This window comes from Cuculus canorus, chromosome 6 (genome assembly GCF_017976375.1).
Source record: "Cuculus canorus isolate bCucCan1 chromosome 6, bCucCan1.pri, whole genome shotgun sequence".
Lineage (NCBI taxonomy): Eukaryota > Metazoa > Chordata > Aves > Cuculiformes > Cuculidae > Cuculus > Cuculus canorus.
Window position 1 is genome coordinate 30,520,028 of NC_071406.1, and position 16,103 is coordinate 30,536,130.

General features: G+C 43.8%; 1 protein-coding gene across 2 annotated transcripts in view; it reads left to right on the forward strand.

Moving 5' to 3' along the window:
* Nucleotides 1-16,103, forward strand: part of SATB2 (SATB homeobox 2) — a 133,376-nt gene that overhangs the window by 86,297 nt on the left and 30,976 nt on the right. For both annotated transcript variants that reach the window (XM_054070568.1, XM_054070567.1), the window contains exons 8-9: nt 5,321-5,533; nt 10,015-10,170. In XM_054070568.1, the coding sequence (XP_053926543.1) occupies nt 5,321-5,533; nt 10,015-10,170 (369 nt within the window). The remainder of the gene's footprint in view (nt 1-5,320; nt 5,534-10,014; nt 10,171-16,103) is intronic.

A 16,103-nucleotide genomic window follows, 5' to 3' on the forward strand; every position in this document is an offset into this window, starting at 1 on the left:
GAAGACGACGTTGAAGGTGGGACCTGGAGTAAATGCCAAAAGACAAAGAGATGTCATGGGAAAAGCCTGCCTTCATAGGAGATAAGCACCGGAGGTGGAGCCGCTTCATTGTCTTGAAGGGTTCTGAGAAGTTGATGCTTCTGCTGCAGCACTCCCTGCACTTGCCTGCCTCCTTGGGCTTTCAATTCAAGTTGCAGTCAGTTTTAAATATAAATGATCATTTGAGCCTGGCAAAATCAAGTTTGTGATTGTGTGCTGAAGGTGAGTTCAGTGTAGTTCAGTAGGAATCAGTAGCTAATCAGGGGTTCCGCAAGTGCTGCCTTCTGTGCTGGAAATAGGCCTTGTGTGCTGAACTAGGATGCTGCGAGAGGACAGGTTTACATCGCTGATCTTTACAGTTCGGATATTGAATTTGAATAAGTCCCCGCATATCTGACCTTTCAGTCACATCTATTCCTGATGGGAAGTAGAACAGCTTTTCTATTGAGACTGTCATTTACAAGTACTGGGCTTAAGGTACCTGGAGCTTTAAGAACTACAGGAGCAATATTTTTCTAGTATTTCAGCATTTTCTCTGTTGCTTTTGGCAATAGCTGAAGTACAGGGAAACACAAATAAACCGAAAGTATGAAAAAAGTGTTTATGCTTTTTCAGTCCTTCATATGTATAATCTCCTTATACAGAACATAAAACCTGAGGTTTAGCACATTAGTTGAGTTTATTTAAGTTATTTCCTTGGCCAGTGTTTCGATTGTCCAAAGCTTGTTTTGAACCTCAGTGCTTGCTCTCATGTACTCATTGCTTAGGTCTGTATAACAGGACCTGATGTGCGTGAGGTCCTGGCCAGTGCTTGAGAGTCTCATGCCATCTGATAGTCCTCATCTCCCTCTGTCCCCATGACATCTACACTCCAGCATGACCTCCTCACACCTGTCCAGATTGCTTTTGAAAAGCCCTTGTTGCAAAACTGTCTTGCATTTGGTCACTGGTAGCAGTCTGCTGTCCCACTGAGATCTCACACCCTTTCCATGGCCTGAGCCAAAGCCCTTTGGGAAGAAGACAAGAGTGGCTTTGCTTGCCCTTCTGAGGCAAGCTTTGGTCAAGCCTTTGTGTTGGCCTCAAAGGCTGGTCGGTTGGTCCGTTGGATGCAGGCGTCGGTTAAAATAACATTTACTGTACATTGTACTACATTGTCTTTCAGAAGTTGCTTTAAAAAAATATTTCTTGCCTGTGAGGTTTGGGTTGTTTGTCCTGGAAATCCTGCCGTTAATAAAAATAAAAGACATTAGTTCACAAAAGGGGTTTCATAACACAAGTGCAAACCAAACCCCCACGACGGTGACTTTGCTGGCTGGAAGGACTACATTTCAGCTAGTTTGAAAAAACGTTGTCAAAATTACTCCTACCTCAAACAGATTCAGTGACTTTTTTATTTTGATTGGACATGGTGCACCTTTCTCCACTGCTGGTATTATTTTTTTAAAGTCAATTGTGGATCCAGTATATAATTTTAAAAATGGTGCAAGTTCCAAGGGTAAACCAAACTGTGCCTGCACAGAGTCCTTGTCTCAGGGTGAGCGCACACCTCGTTTGCGAGCACAGCCTGCATGAACGTTAAACTTTTCATCACTTGCCTCTTCAGCAGCTGGTTTGAAAATGATGCACAGGAGTGGAAAAGCAAAGATATTATCAAGCTACACATCCTAAAATGTATCCTGAGAGCTGTGTTCAGTATAGATGATGCATTTGGCTATTTAAAGTCAGTTTGAGACTTTCTAGTCCCTGATGATCTTTTTTTAGGTTTGCAGAGTTGGTTACTCTGCAAACTGCCAATTTTTTATTATTTTTTTTTTAATATGAGAGATGTAAGTAAGTCAGAATGAGCTAATTTAGCCAATGGAATTTTATAACAAATGTACAAATGCTGTGGGTTTCCCTCCCTCACCCCCTCCAGCAGAAATATAATTTGCAGAAATGAAAACAGTCCTTGGCCGGCTTTAGGGTTTTTTCAAAAACAGAAACAGTAGGGTTTGTCTGGCTGGGCCACTTTCCTCACCACACACCTGGTGTATGTCACTTTAAAAAATACATTATGCCTGATTAAATTACAGTTAAATGAAATCATGATCATTTGTTTTTCTACAAGGAAGGTGTTTTGCATATTGAAAGCCCAATTTGCTGCAGGTGACAAAAAGGCTGAACAGATTATTTAATATCACTTCATTTTTTATAATGTTGCTTGCTGGTTAGTTTGTGTATACTTCAATAGCTTGGAATTATATTATTGTAAATGCTACTGCTCTCAAGACACTTTCTTTTGCTGTCCTACGCTGTCTCTCAGCTCTCTAGCCACTGTTGTTTACCAGCATTGTTTGTCTTCAGTTGCAGGAGGACATGAGACTTTTCCCTCTGAGTCAGTTTTCTTATTATCTGTCCTGCTGCTTACACGGGTCCTAAGCTGCCAAAGCACTTGGAGGAGCTGCAGAAAAACCCCCTTGGCAACCATGGGCCTGGAGTGGGGCATGGGTGAGCAGGGCTTGGCACTGGGGCAGGAGCTAGTCCCGATCCCTGGAGGGGAGGCTCCCAGCGCCTGTACAGCCTGGTGATTGAGCAGCAATGCAAAATGCTGCTGCGTCCCTGTGGCCGAGAGGAGAGCCTCGTAGAAGTAAGAGGCGCAGGGTAGTGTTCAAAACCACCGAATCTGCCCCATGATGAGCTGTTTCTGGTGATGAATCAGTCACCAAGCACAAGAGCTGGTATCTTGGGCAGTGATACGTCTTAGTGCTGTGACCAAGCCACTTGTACCTGTGAGCCTCTGATTTACACAGGAAGTCAATGACTGCACTGAAAAGTAATTGCTGGCATGCTTTCACATATGTTTCTGCTCTCCATTTTTGAAATTGGACCATAAATTTAGCCAGGCTAGGATGAGGGGGAGAAAAAGCTGTCTTAGAGACAGCTCCAGTAGCTTTCAGGTGCCTTCTTTTCAACCTAAACCCATTAACTTCTGGAGCTGATCTTTTCTTTTAAAAACAGAAGTTATGTGTCCTTTAAAAGATACAGAAAATTAACAATTTAAAGAAAATGTGGAACTGGTATTTCATTTATTTACTGCATTTGGAGAATTTTCCACTGACTATAAGGGAAAATTGTAACAGGGACTTGCTGTATCGATTGTGGAATTGTTCAAGTCACAGCCTCAAGCTTCTGTAATGTCCTTTTTTGGTGAATCTTTCTCAGCCCTCAAGCCTGGCAAACTTTAGAAAGCATTTCAAAATGTCCCTAGCTTCTCTGAGGGGTGATAAACCCTGAGGAAGAAGACAAGTATGAGTATGCAGTTGTGTTGAAGTAGCAGAGAAAACCAGAGCTCAGCCCCAGCCCAGCCCACTGCTCATCTTCTTCAGAGGTTTTTGTGGCATAGAACTTTTTCATCATCTGGCTTCTCTCTCCAATCGCATTTCTGACTGGTAGATCCCACTGTGGCTCCAGTTCTCTTGTGTAACTTCTCTGATAACTGCAGGAAAATGGAATTGAGTATCTTTTAGCTTGATTATGTAGATGGGAAGCTGGAAAGATGGAGCAATGTGCAGCCTGCCTGCAGGTTTTGTGTGGAGCATGGTCTGAGCACTTCTGGCATAAGCACTGCTGAGGTAGAGCTTTCACAGTTGTGTTTTAATGTAGATGTTTAATAGCAGATAAAGGCAGATTGGATGCATCATTTTCTCGTTGGTTTTGTCAGGAAGTCTGGTAATTAAGAACAATATATACTAAAAATGTTGGAATTTGGTTAATCAGCCAGCTGTAGTCCAGTGTTTCATCAAGGCTTTTTGGAGACTCTGTGATATGGAATTAAATAACTAAGACTAAATATTACAGAGTTTTGACTATGTGGTTGTTTTCTAGTAGCATTTTTCTTACAAGAAAGGAGTAAGCCTTGTCTGTACTCGTGAGGCAGCTTGCCTCAGTCGTGGCTGTGAAGTAACTGCAAAATGCTCATGCCAGCAGCGAGCTAACTCGTGTCTGGGCGCTGCGGTGTCCCTGTGCGTGCAGTTGCCAAATGTTGCTCCTCTCACAGCAGTAGACCGAGGTGAGCCCTCCAGGCTCCGTCTGGGATTTCACACGGCTTCTGTGACCAGCATTCCTGGAAGCAGCAGTGCAGGGAGCCTCTCGGTTGTGGCAACTGTGAAGCGGGAGGGTATTGAGCTGCTTTGGGAAGCACTGGCAGAACAGCCTTTTAAAATAAAGAGCCTCTGACCGTCATTTCTTATGGTGTGTTGTAAGTAGTCTCGATGGGCAGGAATGATCCCTCTCTGCTTCTTTGCACATCAGTACATTTAAACACCTGTAGTTCAGGGAACTGCTGTTCCTGCTATTTGGAATGCAATACCCACTTGTGAAGTGTCAGGTGGAGGAGGTGCCTCGGGTAGGCTGGTGGCATACGCCGTGGCCCGATAATTTCTGTAGGCCCTGATCCAGGCTTGTGTGATGTGCCTTTAACTTCTAGAAAATTGGTGAAACTGTTGAGTGTGTACAGTTATGCATAAATTTAATCCCATCGTTAGATTTAAGCCTCTTTTAATGACATTTTCATCTCTCCAACTCTCCGACCCTTTCCTCCGCTCTTTTTTTTTTGCATTTCTGTGTTGGTTACCTTCTGGAATAATGGCTTTTGTAAAAACTAGATGACTGTGGTGTTCATTCATGGTTGCAATTTGAAGCCTGTGGTATTTTTAAAATGAGGCGTGAAAGAATGGGTTAAATCACTAAAGCTAGATTCTAAGGCTTTATTATTGCTCTGTTTTCCTCCTCTCAGAAATGACTGTCCAAACTGAAATGAAAGGACTGTAACATCCAAAACCAGCCAAACATTTTCCTTTATAAACCTCCTGCACCCTCTAAATGTCGAAACTAAATTTACCAACCCTGGCAGATTTATCAAAGATGAACAGGATTGCCAAGTGTTCCCAGCTTCAAGTGAAAACTGAGAGAGAGAGAGATATCTAACAGCTCCTAAAATATTTGCAGCACGCACCTGGTGGTAACTGCAATTTCTCCCACCCAATGCACCTACCTTCCTATCCAGCATCTCCATACTCAGCAGCTTATTACAGTGTCAGAATAGGACAGTCCCAAAATAAACCCCAGCCCCCAGAAGACAAACACTTTCCTACAAAATATCTCCTCTGGGAGAGCCTGTGAGATTCTGGTGTAGGTTCTCAGCGTTGCAACCCAGCTGGTTTCATTAAACAAACTAAAAAAAAAAACAAACAACAAAAAAGGAAACCCAACACATGACTGGGCTTTTCATTTTTTGAACCAGGGCTTATTGTCAGAGATCCTGCGTAAAGAAGAGGACCCTAGGACAGCCTCCCAGTCCCTCCTGGTAAACTTAAGGGCGATGCAGAATTTCCTCAACTTGCCTGACTCAGAGCGGGATCGTATCTATCAGGATGAGAGAGAGAGAAGTATGAACCCCAACGTAAGCATGGTGTCTTCAGCTGCCAGCAGCCCGAGCTCCTCCAGAACCCCCCAGGTAAGCTGTGAACCCTTGTTACCTGTTTGCTTTGTGGATTAGCTGGGGAAGGAGTCCCTCTCTGCCCTTCCCCTCTCTGTTGCTCCCCTCACCCAGATGAGTTGTGAAAATACTTTTGTAAGGTTTTGGAGTGGCTGTTAAGAGATGTTTAGTAGATTTTAGCAAGAGGTTTTGATGGCTTGTTCTAGCTTTATTCAGTGCCATAAATGCAAAAAAGTATGCAATGTTAGTGCCTGAAAGAGTGTGTGTGGGCTTTACATACAGGCTGTTGATAGATGTCCTCTAAATGGCTATTATGGAATGTATTATAGAAAGATAGGGTACATAAATTTTTTCTGTGTTCATTACATTCCGCAGAACACAGAGGAATTTCCTGAGCTTGCAGGGAAGTTCATATATGTTGCAATAAAAAGTGCGTAATGAACAGAGGTCAACAGTACATTAGATAGATGCTGCTAGAAATAAGTGCGCTCTGTACTCTGCATAGGAAATCACAGTCCTTGAGTTAAAGATTTACACAAGTAATTATTTGAAGTACGGAAAGTAGAGATGGGAGGGTGCTGGGAAGCAAAATGATGCTTTGCAGCTCCAAACCAGCTGTCATCTCATTGACTTAACTGCACGTGTTCATTAGTGTGCTGTTGCCGCCCACTTCACTCGGGCAGGTTGTTCCTGTGCACTATGAAAGAACATCCACATTCTACACAGCGATAGTTATCCTGTCTTTTATCAGACTGTCTGCAGTCCCAGACGTACACTCTGAAAAACCGAGCGTGCGTGCACAGAGGTGATGATTAACTCCTGTCATGACATTTGCCTGACTTGAGTTTGAAATTTCTAGCTCCAAAGATGGGTCAGGTCAGATCTAGCACTTCTCTTGATCTTTAGTAAATGGGCCTGTACAGCTCTCCCGCTTTTGGGGCTTTCACAGTCCTGTAGTCCGCAAAGTCTTGGGCTTTGTTAGCTGTGCATTTAATAGTATGGCTGAGCACTTCTCATACTGAATTCTGTAGCCAAAGCTGCTAAAAATAAGTAAGCTTGGGCTGGTGGTGATAGTTTTACAAGGTGAACTGATCATCCTTAAGGAAGGTATTTTGATTTTGTAAAAACTGTTGAGCTCGTTCGGTTTAACCCTGACCTTTGGGTGCACTTCAGCATGATGCATGATGTAAAGAACTGAAAGAAAGTATATCCTGCCAAGCCAAATCTGATGCTGAGTTTTTATTGTATGGGAAAATCATTGTATAACTCTTATCTTTTTTAGTCACCTTTCAGTGAAAACAAAATTGTGAAGGGAACTATTTTAATGTTTAAGTAAGGTATTCCCATTCTGCATTTATCCTTACTTATGAAAAACTTAGCTTATTCCTACTTACATTTAGTGCAACAGTTTTCACAACTAAAATCAAATAACAGAAGGAAACGGGGAAATTAGGTGCAATCTAGTGAGAATAAAAATTGGATCCATTGCCCTGTCTCATTTCTCTGAAATACAACATTTCTCCCATGTTCTAGCCACAGCAAGAGCATCATTTAAAATCGGAATTTTACCTGCCTTAATAAGAGCTAAGTGTTGCTAGAAAAACATGCTCTAGAAGTATAGAGAAGCCTATCCTTGCCTTATTTTATCTGGGAAGAATCCAGTGGAATATTATGAGTTTTTTAATCAGCAAAGGCAACACACAAAGGTTTGTGTACCCAGTGCTCGCCTGGTGCCCACTGAATAACGTTTCCCCAGCCCTCAGAGGGCCAGCACCAGTCAGCACAGGTGCTGTTTTGACAATTTAGACACCTCTGCAAATGAGGCTGCTTCCCAGCTCCCGGGCAGGCAGCACGGCTACTGCGCTTCCCCATATGCCTGGTATTAGTTCTGATGAGACAAATGCCAACCTCATGTGCAGCCTAGCAATTCCTGGCAGCGACATCTCCCCAGGCAGGTATGTAACCTACCCTGGCACAGGGTGCTTTGGAGTAACAGCAGTAGGAGATGCCCCATCTTTTCAGGAATTATGTTTGGGTGCTGGAGAAGTTGATGGAATGGCGTTTGGAAATGTGGTTTCCATAGATACCAATCTCCTGTGGCAGTGCTTCTGGGAATGATGCTTGACTGCGCTGGGTAGGAGGAGAGCACTGGCAGACACTTGTGGAGGTGCTGGTGCTGGGGTAGTCATGCAGGCAGGTGTAAAGGCACGCAGAGTAACCTGGCTGGTCTCTCCCTAACTCTGTGCCAGCCCCTTGCTCCCCTCAGGACCTGCTCCGAGGTGACAACTGCAGCTTGATCAGGCGAACGGGTGTGAGTGCTGCGAGGAAGAGGCTCTGAGCCATGAGGGGTTACTGTGTGCACGTGAAAGATGAGCAGTAATGCCTGGGTTTTGGTGATCTGGCACCGTGGTTTTGAACACTTCTTTTGCTTTTTTCCCCACTCTTTGCAAGGAGCCATTTCAATAGTGGCAAACTCCTTCTTAATATCAAGACCAGTTTTTAATCTAGGCCTGTAGCATAAAATACTTAATTTTCAGTAACTGTGATGTTTTGGTTTGGTCCCTGCCTTACCTGTTTCAGTGATTAATTGAAGAATGGCCCAGGTTTCAGGGTGTGTAGGGCAGCCTTTTTTCTGACGTGTGTGGAGCATAGGAAACCCATGCAGGATGGAGCTGTATTTTAAATCTACATGCTAATTTTGTTCTTCCCAAGATTTCAGGCCTCCCTTGCGGACTTTGAGGCTGTAGTGACCTTGGCTAGTGCTAGCCAAAGGGTGCATTGACTGGGAAGGCTTTTTTTAAGCTCCATTAAACGGGTCCTGAGTCCTCTCCTTCCCATGATTTCTTTGTTGTTTTCTTATGTTTCCTATGATTGCCATAACCCTCATCTACCTGTGAACACCGAATTTCAGAGTGCAGTGTTGATCCTTCTGTCAAGAACATCTTAGTGCCTTTCTGTGTGGGTCCTGCCTGTGACAGGCAGGGAACAGACTCAGAGGAATGCCTGCTGATTTTGGTGGGTAAGAAAGGGAGAAGGTAAAAGCTTTACGTGAAAGTGGTAGAAGAATCTAGATTTGTCTAGATTGTTGTCTTGATTGGAATTTGACTCTGTTATTAATGTGGCCTTTGGTACAAAAAAGACGTTAACAAGAGGAAGATTTGGAGGACAGCAAAACAGAAGGAGAAGTTAAGAAGGTTTGGGTTTGCCTAGTTAACCTTCCCATTAACAAATAGGCGTTTGGGCACGTCAGCCTAGTTAAAATTTAACAATAGATGTACTCTAAGAGGCTTCAATTCTGGCACAAAACCAGGAGCCAGCTGAAAAGGTTTATAATTGGGCCAAATAGCTGAAAGTCACCAGGGTTTATGGGAGGTTTGGATCTATCAGAAGTGTGAGCTTTGTCACCTGGGTTGTTTTGTTTCCTGTCACCTTTACATCTCAAGAGAAAACAGAGACTTTGTATCGGTAACCTACATATTTCCTTTAAAAGGTGTAAGGGGTACAGCGATCAGCCCCGGTATCTCTTCTCTTTGAGCTGTGGAAAGCAAATGAGATCTGTCTCTCCGAGGGGCTGCTGGTGCTGGAAATGCTCAGTGAGCATCGCACTGCCCTCCCTCCCTCGCATGCCAGAGCATTCTGGGGATCTCCACGGCTGAGGGGCTTTAAAATAAAAGTTGTGTAACAGCCTGCTGAACTGTATTGATAGAAGTCTTGTAGGGTTAGTCCAGCCTGGGGAAAGTACTGGCAGCGTCTGTTATTGTCCTTCATTTGTCACAGAAGCTGATGGGAAATCATTCAATTAAAAGGAGTGCAGCAGAATACACAAAATCTCAGTATGAGTTTAGGAGAATGAGGGCAGCACATCAAAGGCATGTCAAAGCCCAGCTTTATGAAATGATTTTTTTTTTTTTCATTTCCACTGATTTCCTAGGTGAAATTAGGTGACTGTCTGGCTAGCATAATGATGATGAGGCTGGGAAACCATACATACTCAAATGACATACGTATAGTTTTAATAAAGGATGAGGGAGACTTGAGGGAGTGCATTAAATTGAGTAATAATTTATTATTTAGAGACCTCTACCCATTTACTCATTTTTTCTGGGAGAATTGGCTCTTCCTCCAAGGTGTAGGCCACTTTTAGAGAGGGGGGAGAAGGTAGAGGCTGGTGCCTCTGCTGCAGTAGTGAGCTGGCAAAGCCAACTTCAGCAACTGCCTGTCACCAAGTGCCCCAGCTACCTATCCTGTTGTTGAGCTGCTCAATAAACATGCTGGGAGAGGGAGAGGGGGAGAGTTGACAGGGCCTTGAATGTCCTATAGGAATGCACTGCAATTATTTCCAATCACAATTAACCTGATTAGAATAATGGACAGGAAGTGTCCCTCTGTAGCTAATGCAGTTTGGCATCAGCTGACTGAAATCCTTTGATAATTTCTGCACAGATGGCTGGGCTGAAAGCAGCACTTTTTTAATTATTATTTTCATGGTCTCTTGGTAGGCCAAAACCTCGACACCAACAACAGACCTCCCCATTAAGGCGGATGGCGCCAACGTCAACATCACAGCTGCCATTTATGACGAGATCCAACAGGAGATGAAAAGGGCCAAGGTATCTCAAGCTCTGTTTGCCAAAGTGGCTGCCAATAAAAGTCAGGTGAGTGGTAGAGGGGGTTTCGCTGTTGTGGGGCTTTCTGGGGTTCTGTTTTTAAAGCAAACTCTGGGGTTGGAACTAGACCCATCTCCTCCTCCCACTGATAAAAATACATCTGTTCTTACAATAATAACAGTCTTCACCTCTGGAGAACCTGTCATACTTCTGGCTTTTGCCTGCTTAAGTAGTTTACTTTTCCCATTTGAAATAGACTGAGGAAAGGATCAGCTCACAGCCAAACCTTTTCTCCTCTTTTGTACAAACATGCATGTCTTTTCCTACTTGTGATATATAACTCACATCTTTGCTACTGGGACAAGGACCTTTCAAAATCATGGTGTCTTTCTCATTTGGCAGGTGAAAAAATTGTTTTCTTAAGTGATTAACTGGGGGAAGGGAATGGGAAACCACATATTAGGCAGGTGTTTCCTTTTTTTGCGTGTTTATGCTGCATGCGGTATTGCCATGTGAATAATTCACATCAGATCCAATCATTTTCACAAAAAGTCATGAGAGGGCACTGCAGTGAGTTTTTTTGGATTAATTTCCACCTTGGGTGTAAAAAATACATGTGGGCAAACCTAGGTCGGGGTGAAATTCTTGAAGAGAATCCATTAATTTAAAAATTTCATCCAACTCTTTAAAAAAATATAATGAACCAGAAGGGATTTTGTGGAAAGGAGGACAGACAGAAATTTCTGTAGGAAGGGCAGCAAGTGGATTGGAAACTGTTGGAAGGAATTGCTTCCTCAGTGAAAGGGGCTGCTTTTGATCCTGGATGAAATTACTCAGTTGTGCTAGGTGGAGGGCATCAGTATGCACACAAAAATGGACAAATGTGCCAGTGACAATGAAAGAGTGGGACAGAAGTATCTAGATGCACACACTCCGGAAAATACATACTTTCTTTTCCACTGTGCAGGGAAACAACCATGTAGTTATTAAAGCAGGTGTAAAATAAGAGGTCAAAAGGCATATAAACAAAGCATCAAAGGCTATCAAAGCACATGGTAGAGCCTTGTCCTTTTAACAGGTATTTGTGCCCTGACACATGGAGGTCTGATTCATTTTTCCTTCCTCATTTAATAATTAATTTTATTTTCTTTTTGCTTTCTCTTGTCAAGGTACAGGGGATTACAGTCCACAACCCCTCTACCCCTCAACAAAATCCCAAGCGCAGTATGAAATACATAAAAGGAAAATACCATGGAACCCTCTTAAACTGTTAAATGCATAAAAATCTCATGTACCACATGGCAAAATATAATGAGAACTGGAGCTGTTAAACGAATAAAGCTGTTAAAAGCATAATGCCACTTGGCACAACTACTGTGCATTTAACGGTTTTCCACTGTGTAATAAATGACATATGTGGTAAACGTGCAGTAAATATAAAAACTGCACAATTGATTTTGCAAACGTGCCCCTTATTCTTTACTCCATGCAGATATCAAAGTTACACCCAGAATCCAGACTGGACAGCTTTTAATAAGGAGTGTTTAACACAGACTGAGTGCCAACGTCTCTGAGGTTTGGCTTAAAATTGCCTGCAAGCTTCCTGTCATTATACCCAGAGGCTTCTTGAAATAGAGAGGGACTGAACCACCCAACAATAATTTGGGTGGTTCACCAGCTTTGGTGTGTGCCAGCTTGAGTGTGCTTCTCTGGCAGCATTGCACACCAGCATCAAAACAAAAATAAGCTCCATAGTCTTTCACGTGAAAAAAGAACAGGGCAGTTTTTGAAAACCAGATGCAAAGGTTAAGAACGGGATCCACAAATGTTATTGTTTAAAGGAAAGTTACTGCATATAAAGGTTTTCTTTCTTCAGCAGCAGTAAATAAAGAATTCTGAGGCTGATGTTTCTTTTGTTTCACAGCCCTGCCAAAGCAATACTGGCTCCCTGGGATGACCCAGCATTCGCCATGCTGAGATGTCATAGCGCTCTGCTGGAGCATGAAAGTGGTTTATGGGGGCACTGGAAGGCAGGGACAGAGAAGCCATAGCCAGGAACCGTAGTGGTATGGGGCCTCTTCCTGCCCCAAAACCCACCTGTGTGCTTGCCCCCCAGCCTAGCTTGGCATGCCTGTGGTGCCCTGCTGCTGACTGGGGTGCCCTGTGGCCAAGAGAAGTGCCAAAAAGCAAGGACAGTTGCTTGGGTAGGAGAGAGCCTCTGGTATGTTGGGATGGTTGGCATGTTGCCTTAGGTCTAGCCTGTCTAACAATGAGCAGTGGGGCTTTCTCAGTGCTTTGTGCAGACTATTTGTGCCAGTTGTGGGCATTGCTGGTGAAGACACTGTTGATTTGAGCAGCTGAGTTACATGGTGGGAAGCGCTCACTAAAAATTGCCATGTTTGCAGAAGGGAGAGTTTGAAAGAGGGGAAGAAAGAGCTAGTCTGAGGGTTAGCTTGGACTCTCCGCCAAGGTTCATTCACTTGCTGTTCTCCACAGGCCTGGCTTGTGTTGCATTGGCTTTCTCTATTATTCCCTCACCCCAGACTACTGAGAGGCTTCCAGTTTGCTAACAAGGCATGTGTTATGTTGGGCACTGCTGTTCTGTCAACAGCAATCCACGGTGCTGTGAGACCTTCGTAGTTTTAGCAGCCAGTGAATCTCCGACAGGGCTGTTTTGACATTTTATACACAGGGCTGTATGTCATGTACCCCAGAGAGCATCCAGAGCCAGTGGAGACCTCATTTCATCTTCTGTCTTCGTACGGGAAGAGTAGTACCCACTGAGAACAGTTATTGCAGGCAGCACTGGTGGAGTTAATTGACCTCTAATTTAACAAGTAGCCCTCTTTATACTTAAGTCATGTCAGAGTCTCAGTTCAGCAACTAAAGGGAAGGGCAGCTGCTAGGAACAAAGGTAACAAATCATAGAGCTCACAAGTCAACATAAATGAAAGGAACAGGGCCTCACCAAGGTAGTTTGGTGAGACTTCCTTAAGGGAATCCACCTTCCTAAAGATCCCAAGCCACTGACTTACCCATCACTTATTTACCTTAATATGCAATATTAATTTTATTCCTTTCAACTCCTATCTCGAGTGCTTTGCTTCCTTTTGTATTTTTGAAGGCTGCAGGAGTTGAGGGGCTCAGTGCCCTCCAAACACAGAATCCAAAGCTGTCATCCTGTTTTAATTGCCAGCTGTTAGAGGTGTACCCACTGGACAGCATGCTTCTGTGGGCAAGCCACCTGCTAGTGCCCTTTGTCCTTTAAATGGCTAAACCTGGGGCCTGCAGTAGCATGTTGGGACTGTTTCTGACTGTGACTGGAACACCTGATTTTTGTTTCAAATCTGTGCTTTGGGCCTTCCTGTTAATATCTGAGTCACAAAGAGATGGGTTTCTGGTGTGTCATTTCAGATAGGTTCAGGTGGCCTGTGTGTTTCCAGAGCTGAGCAGGGGGACAGACAGAGACTTTGACCTTGGATTGCTTCAGATTTGGACTGTTAGTTATACATCCATTTCTACAACGGCTCTGCTGTACTGCTTCAAGAAAACCATTTCCCCCAGGACCATGTGCCAGCACTTCTGTAACACTGTGCAGCAGCATCACCCCTTTGACCTCTGCTAGTGAGAGTCCTTGCAGAGGCTTTGCTGTGCTCGGCCAACGTTTTTTATTCAGTCTGTGTGAAATGAGCTTAGGAATATAGTTCTGTTCATAATAAACAGTCCCTATCAAAATAAATAGTGGGCAGAACTGGCTGGAGCCCTTGTAATAGTCTGAGGGTGGGCAAAGTTTGCATGAACATGGAGACTGAACTTCCCACAGTTCTCTCAGGGCAAGAGACACTCCTTTATCCTGCTGGGGAAGTAGGGCACATGCATCTGGGAATCTACCCTGGACAGGGCAGTCAAGTGAAAACAAAATGTAAACCCTTGAAGCTGAAATTCTTCCTCAAGGGACTGGAATTCGTTCCAGTTGCACCACAGTAAAGCAAGAGAGGTCCCATGGAGCAACATTTGAAAAAACATTAAGCTGGCAAAGCTCAATCTCTGGTTTGTATCTTTGCCCTGTTTAGAAGTGAGCAAACGAAAACCAAACTTGACCAGGGGTTGGAGGCTGGGGGCAGAAAAGTCCTTCACTGAGGCCCTTCAGGTTATGAGAAGCCCAGGAATATGGGTAGAAATCACTACCAAGTTCCTTACTTTTCCTCTGACTTTTCCTTTCCCTGTTGAGATCCTTGCCTTGTTTCCAGGATTGTCTGAGAGCCTGTTCTCTGGCCAAAGAGGGTGTTAGCCCCACATTAGCATCCCATGCTAGATGGGACTCAGCACTATGGCCTCCTGGCCATGCTCTCAGAAGGAAATACAGGTACTGAGAGGGAGGAGCAGAGTCACTCTGAGGCAGAGTTAGCTCTAGAAACCCTTAATTTTGTCCTTCGCTTTCAATCCTTTCCAACTTATATTCCTTGTATTCATTTGATGTGATGGGGTGCCTTCTCTCCCTCTTAAGCTAATAGTATTTTTGGTGCCCTTAAACTAATTAGCTTCCAGAGATGATGAACAACAGCTAGAAAAAAACGCTGGTGGTGAAGATGTGTAGCACATATAGTGTATGTATATGGCACTCCTGTAGCATCTCGGTGCCTTTATGATGTGAATCTCTACAGCTGGGACGTATCTGTTGTGCTGATATTTTGATTTTCCTGTTACATATTGAGGAAGTACAGAAAGACATTTCTCTTTTTGCTTGAGCTTAAAATTTCTTTGAAGTACCTTTGGACATTGTCTTCTTTTTTAGACTTCTATATGCAGTCGCAGTGTGACCCCCATCCAGGAGAGCATCTGCAGCACTCTGTCAGCTGCTCAACAACTAAGCGAAGCAGGGACAGTTTGGGAGTTGGGGCTTTGCTCGGGAAGTCCTTGGCAGACCTGGGAGCTGATGGCAGGCTGCTTGCCCTAACCACAAGCCCGCACTTCCTCTCTAGCATGGGTAGAAGCTAGTTTGAACTTGGCTCATTGGAAATATCCTCAGTGCACAGCATCCTTCCAGCTGAGGCCAAGAGCTATCAGCAGACTTAGTGTTCCCAAGAATCTAAAATACGTCAGGGCTCATGGACCTTGTTCGTTTTTGTGCATGGCTTCATGTTTAGTAAGACTAGTGACAAATTGGCCCTCAAGAAAGTGCTTTTCATTTTGCCTTAGATTCTGGTGGGAGAAAAAGTATAGAGCGTTTCAGAAAATCCAGGCTATTGAGTGATTAACCTTGAACTGTATCAAAATGCTCTAAGAAAGCTTCTCAGGTTCAGTCCCCCTCCCCCGGCCCTCATCAAGAATTCATTGAAGCCATGACAGAACTCTCCATTACAGTTAGTTTTTTATCCATTTCAGCTTTCTTGATTAGGTTATCTTGAATCATTAGGGGGTTTATTTATTTTAATAGACACTTATTGGATTCACGAAAAGAGAGTTTGGTGACTAAGGAACAAGAGCTGAATATTGTCTGGCTCATTTCACACTGCAGAGAGTCCCAAACTGAGTGGAGGGAAGTGAGGCTGAGGAAGTTTGTCCAGAGAACTCCAGTGATCCCGTGTAGGAAGGGAGCTTTCTCTGTGGAACGCGGCATTTCTTTCCTAATCTTTCAAGACTTGCGTCGATCATTGCTGCTTTTTTTTTTCCTTTTGTCACATATGTTGACATTTTCTGCACTGATGATGTGGGTGAGGAAATGGCCTTTTACATTTATTTTTGAGATTTATTCCTGAATCACTCTTACTGAAAACTCTTCATTTGCCTACTCACGCTTTCACTGGAGACCCTAGAAAATGTCAGCACAGAAAACTAGCTGTGTTATTATTACTAATTTCAGTGCAACTGTAGGGAAGCACAAGGTCAGCTGAACTGCAGTTCTCTCCAGACTTGAAGTGCCTCATGGTCCAGCCTGAGCAGAAAAGCTGCTGTTGACTGAGTCGCTGCGGACACCCAGC